Genomic DNA, 17044 nt, shown 5'->3' with positions numbered 1-17044 from the left:
TAAGTCTGATGTTTACGTCCATGCTGCTGCGGTTGTGTGTGCGTGTGCGCGTGCGTGTGCGTGTGCGTGTGCGCGTGCGTGTGCGTGTGCATGTGTGTGTGTGTGTCTTAAGCAACATTCTTCACGCTGACTTTCCAAAAGCCACCCACTCCCTCGGCGAAGGACCGCCTGTGCATGTGACTGTCCTCAATGCCCTGGCAGGAGGCACGTCGAACGGAACACTTTGTAGACACACAGAACCAAGCCGATGCCGCCAGCTGGCTTCTGGCTCCTTGAGAGGCCCGGGAATCAGGAACGAGCACTGAAATGACAAGCACCGAACTCGCAGACACGCCTGTGGCCACGGGGAGACGTGCCCTGCCGTCCAAGGCCGTGGGCAGCCGTGCAGGGCACAGCCGTGGGGGAGGCCTGGGCAGTGGCCGCGGAGACCCGCAGAGAGGAGCGAGCGTCGTTCCTCACAGCCTCCCCTCCTGCTGTCCCGCCCCTCGGACCTCCAGCACCCGAACCCCGAGAGCCGGGCCGCAGCCTCCCCAGTCCTCACACCGACACGGGTCACACTCAGGCATCCTCCCCTCCTCAGACGCTGAGTCTGATCTTCCCGTCTGAGACAGCACCCGATGGCTTGTCAAACCAAACTTCACTTTTCAGAGCAGCTTTACATTCACAACCAAACTGAGCAGAAATCACAGAGGTGCCCCCGCCCCCCGCTGCCCCCACAGCACAGCCCTCCCGTCAGTAACGCCTGCCACCAGAGGGTCCGCCCGGACCATTTCACGGGCGCACGGCCCCTCTCCCGACCATCACACCTTCTCCAGGGAGGCGCTGAGGTCTCGGCCATGTTTGAGTTGGGTGGCGGGTTCTCTTGGTGTGGAGTTCTGAGAGCTCTTGGCACATTCTGTCCTTCTTCAGGAATGTCTTCGGCAAATGTTTCCTCCCAGTTGGTGACTCGTCTTCTCGTTCTCTGGACGTTGTGGGTCACAGAGCAGACGTTCCTGATGTTAATGGGGCCCAGCCGGCCCCTCTTTCTCTCATGGGCCATGTCCCTGGTTTTGTATCAACAAGTCATCACCAAACTCAACGTCATCTAGGTGTTCCCCTGCGCTGTCTTCTAGGAGGGCTGTGGCTCTGCCTTTTACCTTTAGGTCTGCGATCCATAGTGGGTTGATTTTGTGAAGGGTGCACGGTCTGTTTCCAAAGTCAATGTCTCTGTGGGCAGATGTCCAGTTGTTCCAGCCCCACTTGTTCTCTGCTTCTTATTCAAAGACTATATTCGTGTGAATTATATGGGGTCTCTCTCCTCAGCTTCACTGAGCAATTATTTTTTTAATGTTTTTCGCCAATACCACTCTGTCTTGATGACTGCAGTTTAAAGTAAGACTTAAAATCGGATAGTGTCAGTCTTCCAACTTTGTTCTTCTCCTTCAACGTTGTGTTGGCTGTTTTCTGGCTCTTTGCCTTTCCATATAACATTTGTAATCTTTTTGTCCATGTTCAAAAAATAACTTGCTGGAGTTTCTATTGGTAAATCTATAGGTAAAATAAATTTTAATCTATAGGTAAAATAAGGAAGAAGCACTGACATCTTGACAATATTGAGTCTTGCTACCCATGAACGTGAAATAATATATTTTGTTCGCTTTTTAGTTCTTCCTTCATTTCTTTCACAGAGTTCTGTAGTATTCCTCGTGTAGATCTTGTACATATGTTTAGACCTATATCAAAGTATTACATTTTGGGGACTGCTATTGTAAGTGGTATTATGCTTTAAATTTCAAATTCCATGCACTCTGTGTTGATATATAGGAAAGCAATGACTTTTATATAGTAACTTTATATACTGAAACCTTGCTATATAATCTCTTATTAGTCCCAGGAGGGTTTTTGTAGATTTATTTGGATTTTCTAAATAAAAAATCATGCCATGTGGGAAAAGACAGTTTATTTCTTTTTTTTTCTATCAGTTAATCTGTCTTTGTCATATTGCATCTCAGAGACTTCCAGAATGATGTTGAAAAAGCAATAGATAAAGAGGGCATCCTTGCCTTTTCCTATCTTAGCAGAGACGTTTCTGGCTTCTCACCACTAAATATGCTGTTAGCATCAGGGTTTTTGTAGAAATTCTTTATCAAATTGAGGAAGATTCTCTCTATTCCCAGTTACTGAAAGTTTTCATCATGAATGGGTTTTAGATTTTGTCAAATGCTTTTTCTGCCTCTATTGAAATGTTTGTGTAATTTTTCTTCTTTAGGCTATTGACATGATGAGCTACATTAAGCAATTGATGAGGGTTGAACCAACCTTGCATAATTGGCACAAATCCCACTTGGTTATGACATACAATTCATTTTATCTATTGTGGGATTCAAATTCACAATATTTTGTTGAGAATTTCTACATCTACGTTTATTTAAGATACTGGTCTGTGGTGGTTTTGTTTCTTGCAGTGTCTTTACCTGGTGTTGGTATTAAGGTAATGATGACCTCATAAAATGAGTTAGTAAGTATTCCTTTATTCTATCTCCTGTAGGTATTTGTGTGACATTGGTATAACTTATTTCTTAAATTTTTTGTAGAATTTACCATTGAATTCATTCTGGTTTGATGCTTTCTGTTTTGGAATATTATTATTGATTCAATTTCCTTAATAGATATAGTCCCATTAAGATTTTATATTTCTTCTTGCAGCTTTGGTAGGCCACTTGATTTTTTATAGCAAGTAACTGTTTATCAGTTATTATAAAAGTGTTTACAATTGTTTATTTACTTTATTTACTTATTTATATGTCTGATAGCTACTTAAACTTTTGTCTTACTCCCCCACTAGAATATGCCCTCTTTGAATACAAAAATAATCATTCTTATTCAACATTGCATTAAAGCACATCACAGAAATTAAAGAAGACATAAATATATGAGGAGATATACCATGTTCATGGATTGGAAAACTCAATATTGTTAAGATGTCTATTCTACCCAAATTGATCTATATTCAACTCAGTCCCAATTGAAATCTTAGCACAATATATTTATGGATATTGACAAGCTAATTTTAATGTTTATATAGATACCAAAAACAACTAAAATAGCCAAAATAACTTTGAAAAGGAGTATCAGCATACTCACATTACTTAATATCAAGATTTATTACGACCCCGAAGTAAACCACCAATTGGCATGGGTGAGGGAAGGGCACAGCTGGTAGATGGAGGAGCAAACAGACCCAAGGAGGAGCTGACCATGGCTGCATAACAATGGCAGATGGGACGCAAATGCTAATCTCAGCGATGACTCCGGCCACAGAGACACAAATACTTGCAGGAACAAATGCCATTGATTTATTGAAAACTGTAATTTTTTCAAACTACAGTGTACTTATTCCCATGGACAATACATTGAATAGACACTAGAGAATAGAAAAACCAAAAATTGACATTTTGAACATAATTAGAATCAAATCTTCTGTCTTTGGGGTTCATAATGGACGCATTCATACTTCCTCAATAACATTGGATGTAAAAACAGGAGGTGTCCAATCCTTACTGGAGTGTAGAGATGACAAATTGGGCATCGTTCAGAGGAAAAGCATTAATTTTAAATATTATGTTGGAGGCACAGGGTGTTCTAGGCGGATGTTCTAGCAGCAAGTGGAATAGCATTGTCGGTAGCAGGATGGTCGGAAGGTACAGCAGCCACTGCCATAGCCAGAGCCGTAGCCACAGCCATAGCCAGATCCATAGCCACAGCCATAGCCAGATCCATAGCCACAGCCGTAGCCAGATCCATATCCACAGCCATAGCCACAGCCGTAGCCAGAGCCGTAGCCACAGCCATATCTGGATCCATAGCCACAGCCGTAGCCAGAGCCGTAGCCACAGCCATATCTGGATCCATAGCCACAGCCACAGCCGTAGCCAGAGCCATAGCCACAGCCGTAGCCACAGCCCCCGTAGGAGTTCCCGTAGTAGTTGCAGCACATGCTGGCGGAGGGTGAAGGTTGGTTTGAGGTGAAGAGGGACGTTTCTGAGTGTGAATGTTGCCTCCTCCCCTGGAAGCTTTATATCCGCCAGGAAGGGCCCGGGAATGCCATCGCGTCTGTGACTCACACAGGAAACATTCACTTAACGCCCAGTATGTGCAGGTCACTCCTGTCAGTGGATCATGAGAGGACTCGGTAGTTAACGACCATTAGTATAGAGTCTCTCACTTTTACTGGGAACCGTGTTTGTTTTGTGTCGCCTGGGCCTTGTCTTGAGCCAATGACATGTCCATAAGGTGAGTTTCCATCAATTATCCAGTTACCTGAACACATGATGCCAGCGATGCCTTTTAAACAACAAGGCTCCGGGCGGGCAGGGGAGTCTATGCTGGGGACGCAGCTATTCCACTGAGCGTGGCCAGCTTAGGACACACTGACTGTGTCACAGGCCATCTCACGGGACCCAGCGCTGCCCTCCAGACACTGCTCCCTGTCGCACAGCACAGGGCTCCCATGCGTCCGATCCGTGGCACAGTCTTGTCTGGGGACGTATTTTTACCCCGAGGGCCACTCCTCAGTACATTTTTATCCGTTCGAGGTGGTCATTGACTTCAAACCAAAATAACACACACACACACATCTCCTCTATTGTAACTGCTGAATGTTTGTTAAATCACACATTTCAGAGATTTTAATCTATTGGGTCACAAAGAAATTGTAAAAGTGGTGGGTCTCTTCTTTCAGTAGGAAACTGGGGCACCAAACGGTGAGGAAACTAACTGAGATCCACAGCGAACACGGCACCAAGGTCCAGGCTCTGTTCCTCTTTGCTCTGCGACATGAAGTCTCCCTTTCTGATCCCTGGAGGCCTGAGCGCTCACTGGGCCAGGAGCTCGTTGTCGCTAACAGTGACCTGTTCGTGGGGAAATCACTTTGTCATAAAGCCCCCAGTCACCTCCGAGTCTCTCATTCTTCCCGGGGACACTCTGGGTCCTGCATGAACTTTCCTTCAGCACCTTGTGCAGGAGCCAGTCCCCTCAGGCATGGCTGAGGGCCCCCGCCCCCCCAGCACCATCTCCCTGTCCCTCCAGGGGGTTTATCTGTGACATCATCCCCATGACTGGTCTCCTGACCTTGATTCCCAGACCTGACCCCCAGGTCACCCCTGCCCCCCGCACCGCCCCCAGGTCACGGAGAGGACCGCAAGGAGGCTGTTGTAGTGACCACACAGGAGCAGCAGGGGCAGCACCCACCTGTGATCTCACAGGCCTCGTGGGTCTGGTGTCTGAGCTCAGCCTGACTGGCATCTTGGCTCCCATTCTCACAAGGTCACACCCAAGGGGTCAGCCAGGACTCGGGGGAATGCCTTCACTTTATCAATTAAACAGAGTCGCCAGATTTGATAAGTATGACCCCAATAGTGCACGCAACTTATTTATACTAAAAACTATATTTTGGGACTGAGCCAGTTTGGCTCAGTGGATAGAGAGCATCAGCCTGTGGACTGAAGGGTCCCAGGTTGGATTCCAGTCAAGGGTACATGCCCGGGTTGCAGGTTCAATCACCAGTGTGGGGCATGCAGGAGGCAGCCAATCCATGATTCTCTCTCCTCATTGATGTTTCTCTCCCCCTCTCCCTTCCTCTCTGAAATAAAAAAATATTAAATATAGATATACTAGTAGCCCAGTGCACGAAATTCGTGCACATTTAAAGGGAATTAATTGCCCTGACTGGTTTGGCTCAGTGGATAGAGCATTGGCCTGTGGACTCAAGGGACCCAGGTTTGATTCCGGTCAAGGGCATGTACCTTGGTTGCGGGCACATCCCCAGTGGGGAGTGTGCAGGAGGCAGCTGATCGATGTTTCTCTCTCATGGATGTTTCCAACTCTCTATCCCTCTCCCTTCCTCTCTGTAAAAAAATCAATAAAATATATTTTTTTAAAAGGGAATTAATTAGCAGAGATATTTTAATATTGCTATTTGCCCTTTCTCTATAAGAGAAGTGTGAGAGATGAAAGGAAATTAGTAAAATGTATATGAAAATAATATATAAATTTATTAAATAAACAGTAACAAAAGGAGCTGATTCCGTGAAGAAAGGGGCTCCCTCCTCCCTCCTGTCAGGGTCCAGGGTGCAGGAGAATGGGGTTCCTGGCTGGCAGGCCACTCACAGCAAGCTATCCAACAGCAGATTCTGTGAGGAATGGGGCTCCTCCTTTCTACTGTCAGGGTCTGGTTTGAAGGTCGGCCATGCACCCTGTGGGGCCAGACCCAGAGTTCTACCACGCCATGGCCTCCACCTCAGCAACCCAGGACTGACTGCTGCTGGGCCTCCTGGTGCTCTGAGGGTGGGTTCTTCCCTCAGGCCACACGGGAAACAGCTGCGGAGGGCGCAGCCCTTGGCAAAACGACCCAGGATTCAGTGGGTCCACGCTCCGAGGGCGGGTTCCTGCCTCAAACCCCGCCCTCACCAGAAACAGCTCCAAGAAACAGCTCGAGGGAGGGCGCAGCCATTGCCAAGACAACCCCTGCAGGACTGACTTCCTTCCGCTTGGTCGCTGCGGTTCAGGTCGTGATGAACACCACCCATGGTTTTTATATAAGTAGATTTGTATTTCTGTATCTGAAATTCAAATGTATCCATCTTGTGTTTTGCCTGTCAGCCCTAAACATTCATAATCACAGAAGTAACATCCCATCATCGCCTTTGCCAAGGTGAGAAGCAAGTTACAGGTCGCTCCCACCGTGACGGGAAGGGGCTCCGGGGCGGGGCTGTGTGTCCTCGGGGGCCATCTCGGACTCTCATGCCCGGCCCTGAGCACTCGCTCCTTCAGCGCCACGAACGATGGCGTCGTCCAGGACAGGCGGCGAGCTGCCGCCATGAGGCTCAGCACCTGGGCCTTCTCCATGTGCTCCCTTCTCCTCCCCTGCTCAGAGGCCGTTTCCCTTCTATGGTTGACCAGCTCCTGTCCATCGTGCATATTTAACCTGGAATGTTGTCCTTTTTCCAGAACTATTCCTGACCTTTCTCTCTACTTACTCTTAGTCCCGCCTCCCTAGTGATGTCCCAAGCACCCCTGCGTGTGACTGTCCTGGTCTGTGTGGCTGAGGGCTCCCTGCCTTTCCTCCGCTCCAGGAGCAGGGGTGACATAGATCAGCCCTCTGTTCACGGCTCGTAATGAAATGTCCTTTGTCAGGAGCTCAGGCCACGTGCGATGAACAGGACGACGTGCTCCTCTCGCTCACAGGAAGTGGTTCTATTTCTTCAGGAAGAGCTGTCAACTCCTCCTCTTTGGCCCTTTCTCCTCCCAAGACAGCAGCGTCTTTCCGGATCCCAGGGATCCCGGGAACGAGGGCCATTAAACTGTGACGTCAGTGCTTGAAGTCTTCGCAGGTCCCCCACGGAGATGGGATTTCTAACGTCAGAACACGCCGTAGAGACGGGCGTCGCCTCCCGGATGTGAGAGCTTCCAGCTCTGTGTTTCCCAGGGACCAGCCTCACCCTCTGCAACCGGGCGACAAGCTCCGCTCCATTTCTCACCTGGGGCACCGGGCGGGGTGGGGGCAGAGCAGATGCAGAACACCGTTCGCTCCACCCTCTCCCTGGGTTTGCAGTTTCCCCTCAAACACCCTCGTGGTGGGGACCCTGCCTGGGCCCAGACACACCCAGTGAGGGCGCCCCTGACGAGGGCATCGTCCTCATCGCAGGGGGGTCGGGGACGAGAGAGAGCTCTGCGTGAAGGCTGTGTGTCCCCATCGTCCGCCCCGCCCGCTCAGAGTGCAGACAGACAGACAGACAGACACGCTGCAAGGCTGGCCGCCTTCCGGTCTGTAGCTGGGCAGACCCCCTGATGCCCGCACCCAACGTGCTGAGAAGAACACAGACCTTTCAGAGATGATCTTCTCTGGTTTCCTCCCTGCATCTGAGGTCGGACAGGCCCCCCTTTGCCAAGTCCCCGATGCTCACCTGTCCCCTCCCATGACCTGCCCACACCAGACCCGGGCTCCGCTGGCCGGTCTCCCAGTCACCCTCACACAAACTCATGAGCCTCTGTGGGAAGCGTGCCAGGGTCCCTGGATAGTCCAGGCCAAGGGGAGCACAGAGCCTTGCTGTCAGGACACCAGAATGGCCAAGGCCGCTCGGAGCAGGAGCCTCATCGGGTGCCCGAGGCCAAGAGGCCATGAGAGGGTGCAAGGACACACGGCAGACTGTGCCCCTCTGCCACCGATAGGGTGGCTGTCGCTGTGGGCAGCTGGCCTTCCTGTCTAAGGGGTAATGTCCAGGCTCCTGACCGGAGGAGTGTGTGTGTGTGAGGAATTCTGCCAGAGAGAGAGCAGCGGGCAGAGTAGAGGAGAGAGAGCTCAGAGAAGGGGGGGGGGCGGGCAGAGAATGTAGCTCCTGTGTGTGCAGGAGAGGGGAGCTCAGGCGGAGCTGAGAGCTGGGACTGCTCTGCCCTAAGGCTGAGAGCTCACAGAGAGCTCAGGGACCGCTGCCATGTTCCCCAGCCAGGGAGGGGCAGGGAGGCGGGAGGGGCCGGGCGCCTGGAGGAGCTGCTGAGCGGAGCTCAGGCGCCGCCACGATGTGAGGCGGCGAGTGTGGGGCAGCGTGCGGCTGCTCGGATCACAGCCGAGGGCACAGCGACGGGGCTGCTGGGCGGGGAGAGGCGTATGTTCACCAGCGGCGTCCGCTGCCGGCATGGACGTTGCTGTAAAGAACCGTTTCGTCTTGGCGGCCGTGTGGCCACCGGCTTCAGCCTCTCCGGCTTCTCCGTCTGCGCCGCCGCCAAGAAGGGACCACTGTCTCTGAGGCCTGGCGCCTGGAGCTGGTGAGCAGGAGATGAAGCAGGAACTTGGACTAGTTTCCAGCCGTCAGTACAGGGGCCAGGGTTCGAGCAGGGACCAGCCCTGAGTGTCGGGGAGAACTGAGGAGAACACATGGACTCAGAGAGCCTGGAGCAGCCTCCCGTCTCCCCTCCCGCCCACTCCTCACCATTAGCGCTCTCTCAAAGCAGGTTTCCTGAGGCGCACACGTGTGTGAGTGTGTGTGCGTGTGTGTGCGCGTGTGTGTGCGTGTGTGTATGTGCATGCACACACATGCATTACTGGGTGTGCTGAGTAATGTGGAGAGACATGGACAGACCCAGGGTCATGGGACACACGTGCTCAAGAACAAACCCTGAGGAAAATGAAGTAACAACACAACATGCAGCCAAGAAGCGGCCACCTTTTCAGAGATGAAACCCAGACGCGTCAGATTCCGTGTGTGCCAGGCACCGGCCACGGGATGGAAGACACGCAGCTGGGGTGACAGCGGCCCCGGGCGGGCCCCCCGCTGAGGAGGTCGCTGAGACAGAAGATAAAGAAGTGAGTCTGCCCGACACAGAGGATCACAGCCTTGTCAGGACCAACGACACGTGTTTATTCGAAAAGCACCGCAACATGGAAGCACAGGGCGGGCGGGTGGGCCTGCATGTGGCCTCCAAGCAACGCTAGGCCCTCCACTGCGGGAGCGTCACGGAGGGACTGGGGGCCCCCGAGAGCACCCGGCCCTTCAGGGCGACCCCGTCTCCTGCAGCCTCGGACCACCCTCTGCTCGGTGGGTGGTGAGACACAAGCAGAGAGGCCCAGAGAGATCGCTTCCGGGGAAAAGGTGAGGGGCAGGTGCGTCCTAGCAGCAAGAATAGCATCTTCTGTCGACAAACGGGCGGTACCCACAGCAGCCAGAGCCGCTTCCATAGCCACAGCCATAGCCAGATCCATAGCCACAGCCGTAGCCAGAGCCATAGCCACAGCCGTAGCCAGATCCGTAGCCACAGCCGTAGCCAGATCCATAGCCACAGCCGTAGCCAGAGCCATAGCCACAGCCGTAGCCAGATCCGTAGCCACAGCCGTAGCCAGATCCGTAGCCACAGCCGTAGCCAGATCCGTAGCCACAGCCGTAGCCAGATCCATAGCCACAGCCGTAGCCACAGGAGTTGCCATAGTAACTGCCACACATGTTGTTGGGAGGAGAGAGCTCGGCTGTGCTCGGGGAGGTGGTTCTGGGGTGTGAGCCTCCCGCTGCCCTGGCCTTTATATCCCGTCAGGAGCCGGCACGCACGCCATTCCTCCCCGACTTAGCCAACAGCATTCCAGCAACTGCACGCTACGCGCCAGGCACCTGACAGTCCAGCCGCTTTGCTGGGATGAGCTCATTACTTCGGAGACGGGTTTTGTGACAGAGCGTCATTCCCGTTTGCTTTGTCTCCGTGAGGCCTCAGGACAGACCGGACCAGAGCCCCTGGAAGGCACAGCCGCGGCGAGCTGCTTCGACGGAGCAGCCTTTCCACCGAAGGTCCAAGAGGCCCAAGGGGCAGGGAGAGAACCTGTTTGTTCGGGTCTTCAAATCCCACCGCTCCCCGGAAATGTGTAAGCCGTTTAACTCACTTCTTTATTTCCTCTAAATACTTTCTAGCTTATTTTTACAGCCCCAGCTGAACTGTAGCAATCGGCAAGAAGATGCCTGTAAATTAGAGATAGACAGATAGATGATAGATAGAGAGATAGATAGATAGATAGATAGATGATAGATAGATAGGATAGATTGATGGATAGATAGGTATATAGATAGGTAAATAGATGATGGATACATAGATGAGATAGATGATTGATAGATAAATTAGAGATACAGATAGAGATGATACAGACAGATACAGAAATAGAGACAGAGAGACAGAGACACATGATGGAAGTTCACGATTGAGTCATCACATGACCATATACTGACTCAGTTGCAAACTCCCACGTGGCCCCTGGAATTCTAATCCAATCACAAGAACATCTTTCATCTTGGTTGTGTTATATCTTGTGTGTCTGTTCAGATCTGGGCACTGACTGGCAACAGCAAGACGCAGTCTCTCCTCTGCTTGTCCCTGAGTCAGCTACTCTGAGTGCAGTGCCAGGCACACGGTTTGGATTCAATCAGTATCCCGCCCCCCCTCCCCCCCAAAAAAAGATGATGAACTTCAAACACTGGTTGCTGCTTATAATCTACTAGAGGCCCAGTGCATGAAATCGTGCAGGGGGGGGGGGGGGTCCCTGGCCCAGCCTGCACCCTCTCCAATCTGGGACTCCTTGTGGGATGTCTGACTGCCCCTTTAGGCCCACCGGGATCAGGCCTAAAGGGGCAGTCGGACATCCCTCTCACAATCCAGGACTGCTGGCTCCCAACCGCTCGCCTGCCTGCCCGGTTGCCCCTAACCGCTCCTGCCTGCCAGCCTGATCGACGCCTCACTGCTTCTCTGCCGGCCCCATCGCCCACAACTGCCTTCCCCTGCTGGCCATCTTGTGTGTTGGAATGATGGTCAATTTGCATATTACCCTTTTATTATATAGGATAAGATACATGGACACAAGCTTGAGTTCTCTGAGCACCAGTCTCAGCATTTTACATAACTGCCCCTCATGTGCTTCACGCCTCTTCCGTGCTTCTGGTGTAGGAACTGCTCAGTACAGATGACTCCCCTCCTCTCATTGTTTCACACGGTGGTTTCACCTTCTCACCTGACGACCATGTTCAAATCTCCACACTTTTGCACTGAGATGCTGGTTGTGGTGACCTTAACGTGACAACCTCGCAGTGTGGAGGTCACTCCCAGCACATGTATGTGCTCCCCGCGTGGCCTCTTCACGCCTGACGGAGCCCGTCTGTACACTGATCTGTTCCTAAGAACACAGCGTCCACATGACACCCCTGGACGCGTAGTTCCAGTTCAGCAGTTAGAGGACGGCTTTGTGTTGTGTGTATAAAGCTTCTTATTTGGGAACCTCAGGTCTACGTCCTGTAAGAAATCAGCTGATATTCCTGAAATTCCAGGAGCGGCGGAGGCCGGGCCACAGTAGAAGCAGATTTTATTTTGAGGACGACGTCTGTTTTGACACTTGACTAAGTCTCATCATAAATAGAGAGATTTTAGTCAAAGATCCACTAGGCAGTGAGCTCTCACATGGGTGTGAGATGTCCTCTAGGATTCCCGTCATCTGGGATGTCATCATTCCCCCTCACACTGTAGCATTTTTCCCAACTTCCAGCCCCAAACAGTGCTTCCCACACAGTCTCCGTCCTCGCGGCTGCGGGACGGCGGCGCAGACACTTCAGACCAGAGTTTGGAGCGGGAAGCCGAGGCCAGAGCGAGGCAGTCACTCACCTGAAGTCACAGGGGGCTGCGAGTGGGAGCCAGACCCTGTGTTCTGCCCACAGCTCCCGCACAGGCTCCCGGCCCCATCCCCTGCCCACCCCGCAGGGGGCGCCACCCTCCCACACTCCTGAGAGCAGGAGCCCAGAGTTCCTGGTAGATCTGATTTGGGGTCCCAGCCCTCCCAGCCGTGATCACAAAGGTAGAGGCCTCCGGACTGATCCTCCATCTGACAGACACTCCCACTGACGCCTCAGCCTCAGCCTCAGCGAGCACCCCCTCTTGGGCCTGGATCCCGAGTCTCACCCCGTAAATCACCACCCTGCCTTTTACAGCGCCGGTGACACACCCTGGGAAAGCAATGACCTCACCCCGGCTCCCATCTCACTCCGCTGCCCCCACAGGAGACCATGATGCCACTGAGAACGGGGCCACGTGGAGAGCAGAGGAGGTGGGCCAGACAGACAGACGGACAGACAGACAGAGAGGTGGAGCCTCCACACCTGCCACCACAGCTTCCCCTCCCTCTCCTCAGCCCCCACACCGATAACAACCCCTTTCTTGCCTGACTGAGCATCCGGAAGCCCCGGGTTCATTTGAAGAGAGAAGGATGGAATTCACAGCAGCCACAATATTCTCTCCTATTTTCCTACCACACTTTGCAGCATAAAAACCACCCTCCTCCCTTTACCCACGCTCCAGGCTCTTCCAATAAATTCAGGAGACGGCAAATGAGGGAGGGAGGGAGGGAGGGAGGGAGGGAGGGAGGGAGGGAGGGAGGGAGGGAGGGAAGGAGGGAGGGAAGGAGGGAAGGAGGGAGGGAGGGAGGAAAGGAGGGGGGAGGGAGGGAAGGACGGAGGGTGGGGGGGTAGAAGGGGGAAGGAGGGAGGGAGGGAAGGAGGGGGAAGGAGGGAGGGAGGGAGGTAGAAGGGGGAAGGAGGGAGGGAGGGGGGGTAGAAGGGGGAAGGACCGCACAGTGGTAGCAACGTGTGGCATTTAGGACACGACCGTGACAATGAGTTGTAAGCTGGGGGGGGGGGATCTGCAGGTCTGAGTGTCCCCCCCAATTCCAGACCCTCCCAGGCAGTCGGGGGTGTGGGAAGAGAGTCTGCCTGTTGGCCCCCCAGGCGGGCGTGTCCGTGAGCTACTCCGAGGGCTCCCGCTGCATGAGGACGCGTCTCTCTAACTCACTGTCCTCCAGGCTCATCTCCGGGGAAACACTGAGCCTGGACTGGAACTGCCTTTTCCATCACCCGATTCTAGTGAGGACACAGCTCAAGTGGCCCCTGACCTTCCAGAGGCCCAGTGTGTGCTTTCTATCCAGGGAAGTCTAGTGGCTTTGAAACCTATGCGTATGTGTGCATGTGTGTGCTTTGTGAGTGCATGTGTGTGTGCGTGTGTGCATGTGTGTGTGTGTGTCCTTGCTAGGCAAGCCTGGTGTTGTTATCATGGTTCTCATTTTACGGAAATGGTACAGGATCCGTGGGGTGCGCTCCAAGGCCCCCTAGAACGCCTGGACTTGGACTGGACCACCCCCGCCCCCCATATGCGTATCCGATGTTTCTCCCACGCACACACCTCTCCCCTGAAAGGGCGCAGTCAGGCTTCTCTGTGCCGCGTCCGCGTTGCCGGCCGCGCGGCCCTTGCACTTTGGGGCCGTCGCAGAGGAAAGTCAGGGTCCCCCCAGCACAGGCCCTGCCGACCCACCACGGCCGTCTGCTGACCGAGGCGGCTGCCGGGAGACGCAGGGGTGGCCGCAGCGTGGAGACGGGCGAAGGACAACTCACGCCCTGGCGGGACAGGGCAGGATTGTGTCATGCTGCACAGACCCGCACACGATACACTTGGACTGTGGTGGGTCAGGCGTCACTGAACCACAGAGCGAAACTGCAGATGGCGGGCGGCGGGGGGGGGGTGGGGGGGGGGCAGCAGGGGGGGACGGGAGGCTGCAGCTGAGGCCGCAAACACAGGCCAAGTGATGGCCAGAGCCCGCAGCCGCGCACAGGCAGGCGGTGGCGGTCGTGGGCCTCCCATGCGCGTTCCTCATGTCTGTCCCCATGAACAGCAGCCCAATAAGCCACCCTCGTTAACCCGTCAGACGCCATCTGCACCTCCCCAGCCCCCGCCGAGCGCTGCTAGCAGCTCATCCCTCCAGCTCACCTGGCCTCGTGTTGCATAAACCCACGCAGCCGGCGGTCCTGCCCGCGGTCCCGTGCGTGCGTGTCCCTCAGGGAGCAGGTGCCTCCGGACCGGCCGCCCCCGTCAGGCTGCCCAGGGCTGGCCGCCCGCTCAGGATCGCCCGCCGTTCCTCTTCCCAGAAGGAAGGAGGGAGGAACAGGCTTGCGAGGGAAGGCAAATGGCTGTTTACAAGGGCTCTGCCGCTGATGTCAGCCGTGTAAAGGGTATTAGCTTTATTTCACGATCCTATAAAATTAAGCCGTAAAGGGAAGGCCTGTTGAGGCTCAGAGCTCGGCGTCGCAGTCTGTGCCACTCCCGTCACAGAAGGCCCGGCACCTGCAGGCCTTAAAGCCCCCGTTCCGCCCACACAGCCCTTCCTCGTTCTCCCCAGCGAGGCCGCAGGGAGGGTGTTTACTCGCAGAGTTTAACTGGATTGTTCACAGGCAGCCGCTAAACAAATCAACTACGAGAACCAACGTGTCCCGAGTGTCCCTCAGACCAGGCACAACCAGGCCCAACGCCCCAGGTGTGACCAGCGGGCTGGCACTCAGAAGGGGCCGTGTACCTGGTTAAGGGGTCATGTACCTGGTTAAGGGGCCGTGTACCTGGTTAAAGGGCCGTGTACCTGGTTAAGGGGTATGTACCTGGTTAAGGGGTGTGTACCTGGTTAAAGGGCCGTGTACCTGGTTAAGGGGTATGTACCTGGTTAAGGGGTGTGTACCTGGTTAAGGGGTATGTACCTGGTTAAGGGGCCGTGTACCTGGTTAAGGGGTCATGTACCTGGTTAAGGGGCCGTGTACCTGGTTAAAGGGCCGTGTACCTGGTTAAGGGGTATGTACCTGGTTAAGGGGTGTGTACCTGGTTAAAGGGCCGTGTACCTGGTTAAGGGGTATGTACCTGGTTAAGGGGTGTGTACCTGGTTAAGGGGTATGTACCTGGTTAAGGGGCCGTGTACCTGGTTAAGGGGTCATGTACCTGGTTAAGGGGCCGTGTACCTGGTTAAAGGGCCGTGTACCTGGTTAAGGGGTATGTACCTGGTTAAGGGGTGTGTACCTGGTTAAAGGGCCGTGTACCTGGTTAAGGGGTATGTACCTGGTTAAGGGGTGTGTACCTGGTTAAGGGGTATGTACCTGGTTAAGGGGCCGTGTACCTGGTTAAGGGGTCATGTACCTGGTTAAGGGGCCGTGTACCTGGTTAAGGGGCCGTGTACCTGGTTAAGGGGTATGTACCTGGTTAAGGGGTGTGTACCTGGTTAAGGGGCCATGTACCTGGTTAAGGGGCCGTGTACCTGGTTAAGGGGCCGTGTACCTGGTTAAAGGGGCCGTGTACCTGGTTAAGGGGTCGTGTACCTGGTTAAGGGGCCGTGTACCTGGTTAAGGGGCCGTTTACCTGGTTAAGGGGCCGTGTACCTGGTTAAGGGGCCGTGTACCTGGTTAAGGGGCCGCACGGGACCCAGCACACTGCACAGCGGCCCGGACATGAGCCAAGAACCGGAGGATGGGGGGGGCGGGGGGCTGTGGTCAGGAGCCGTCAGTATCTCAGGAATGTGCTCTCACCCCAACCCCGGCCACTGCTCTCGGCTCCCACTCCCTGCCCAGGCCCCTGAGCAGGCTGTGCCCGTGGCTTTCCCCGCACCCACTACCAGGCCGTGGCCCAGGACGCAGGTCAGGCGCCCCCAGGACTCCTGAAACTCACCCCACAGCTGGGCTGGCTGCCCTACAGGGAGGCTGTGACGTCCTTCCCACCAGGAGGAAACGTGACAGGAGGGCTTTTGTGGATGCCATTCCGCTCCCTGGTTGGCTTAATTCTATCTCATCCAAAGGGAGGTGATCTTGGGTGGACCTCGCCCAATCAGGCAGCGCCAGGCAGCGTTCTCTCTCTCTCTCTCTCTCTCTCTCTCTCCCTCCCCCCCTCCCCCTTCTCTCTCTCTCTCTCTCTCTCTATCTCCTCCCCCTTCTCTCTCTCTCTCTCTCTCTATTTCTCTCTCTCCCCCCCCCCCCCACCCCTTCACTGGCTTTAAGGAGCACATAAAGTCTGCGGCGCCAAGGACACGATCTCTGCCCCGAATCTGAGGGAAGTGGGAGCAGGTGTCCAGTTGGGCCTCCAGCTGGAATCCGGGTGCCGACAGCCCACGACTCACCCTGGGGCCACACCAGGGCCCAGGCAGGCTTCCCAGCCTCTGACCTGCTGGCCGGAGGCGAATGGCTGTTTAAAGCTCCTGGCTGGTGGCCGTGTCTGCCCACAACGGGTCACTCACACACGTGCAGAGCCCGGGCCGTGGACGTGGAGCACGTGTGCTCTGGTGTCGAGTGACAGACACGGCTTCTCGGAAGCTCCGCCTTCACCCGGCATCACCGATGACCACTCCTCCCCCTCCTCCTCCTCCTCCTCCCCCTCCTCCCCCGCCTGACCACGACGCGTCTCAGTGCGGCCCGTGCTCTCCTGCTCACCCCTGTATGTCCTCCTTCCCCGTCACCACTCTGCTCACGCACCCAACCTTCCCATCACGGTCACCAGGACAGCCCGGCCGGCGTGGCTCAGTGGTGAGCGTCAGCCCGTGAACCAGGAGATCAGGTTCAATTCCCAGTCAGAGCACGGGGCCCTGGCTGTGGGCTCGATGCCCAGTAGGGGGCGTGCAGGAGGCAGCCGATCGATGTTTCTCTCGTCACTGTTCTATCTGTCTCCTTTCCTCTCTCTAAAATCAATAAGATATTTT

General features: G+C 54.5%; 2 protein-coding genes across 2 annotated transcripts; both read right to left on the bottom strand.

The window, feature by feature from the left end:
* Positions 1–3634: 3634 nt before the first annotated feature.
* Positions 3635–3976, bottom strand: LOC139002722 (keratin-associated protein 21-1-like). Its single transcript, XM_070403794.1, has one exon. The coding sequence runs from the start codon at positions 3974–3976 to the stop codon at positions 3635–3637; it is 342 nt and encodes a 113-aa protein (XP_070259895.1).
* A 5668-nt stretch (positions 3977–9644) lies between these two features.
* On the bottom strand, positions 9645–9974 carry LOC139002361 (keratin-associated protein 21-1-like). The gene has a single exon (XM_070403701.1). The coding sequence runs from the start codon at positions 9972–9974 to the stop codon at positions 9645–9647; it is 330 nt and encodes a 109-aa protein (XP_070259802.1).
* Between the last annotated feature and the right edge of the window lie 7070 nt (positions 9975–17044).

The sequence above is a fragment of the Myotis yumanensis genome, unplaced genomic scaffold, assembly GCF_028538775.1.
Source record: "Myotis yumanensis isolate MYYU_CA2020_CCGP unplaced genomic scaffold, mMyoYum1.0.hap1 SCAF_2, whole genome shotgun sequence".
Lineage (NCBI taxonomy): Eukaryota > Metazoa > Chordata > Mammalia > Chiroptera > Vespertilionidae > Myotis > Myotis yumanensis.
This window is presented reverse-complemented; position numbering and strand designations above follow the sequence as displayed.

Bases quoted from the DNA above. Each gene is read 5' to 3' on its own strand.
- LOC139002722 (XM_070403794.1), bottom strand. From the start codon at position 3,976: ATGTGCTGCAACTACTACGGGAACTCCTACGGGGGCTGTGGCTACGGC.
- LOC139002361 (XM_070403701.1), bottom strand. From the start codon at position 9,974: ATGTGTGGCAGTTACTATGGCAACTCCTGTGGCTACGGCTGTGGCTAT.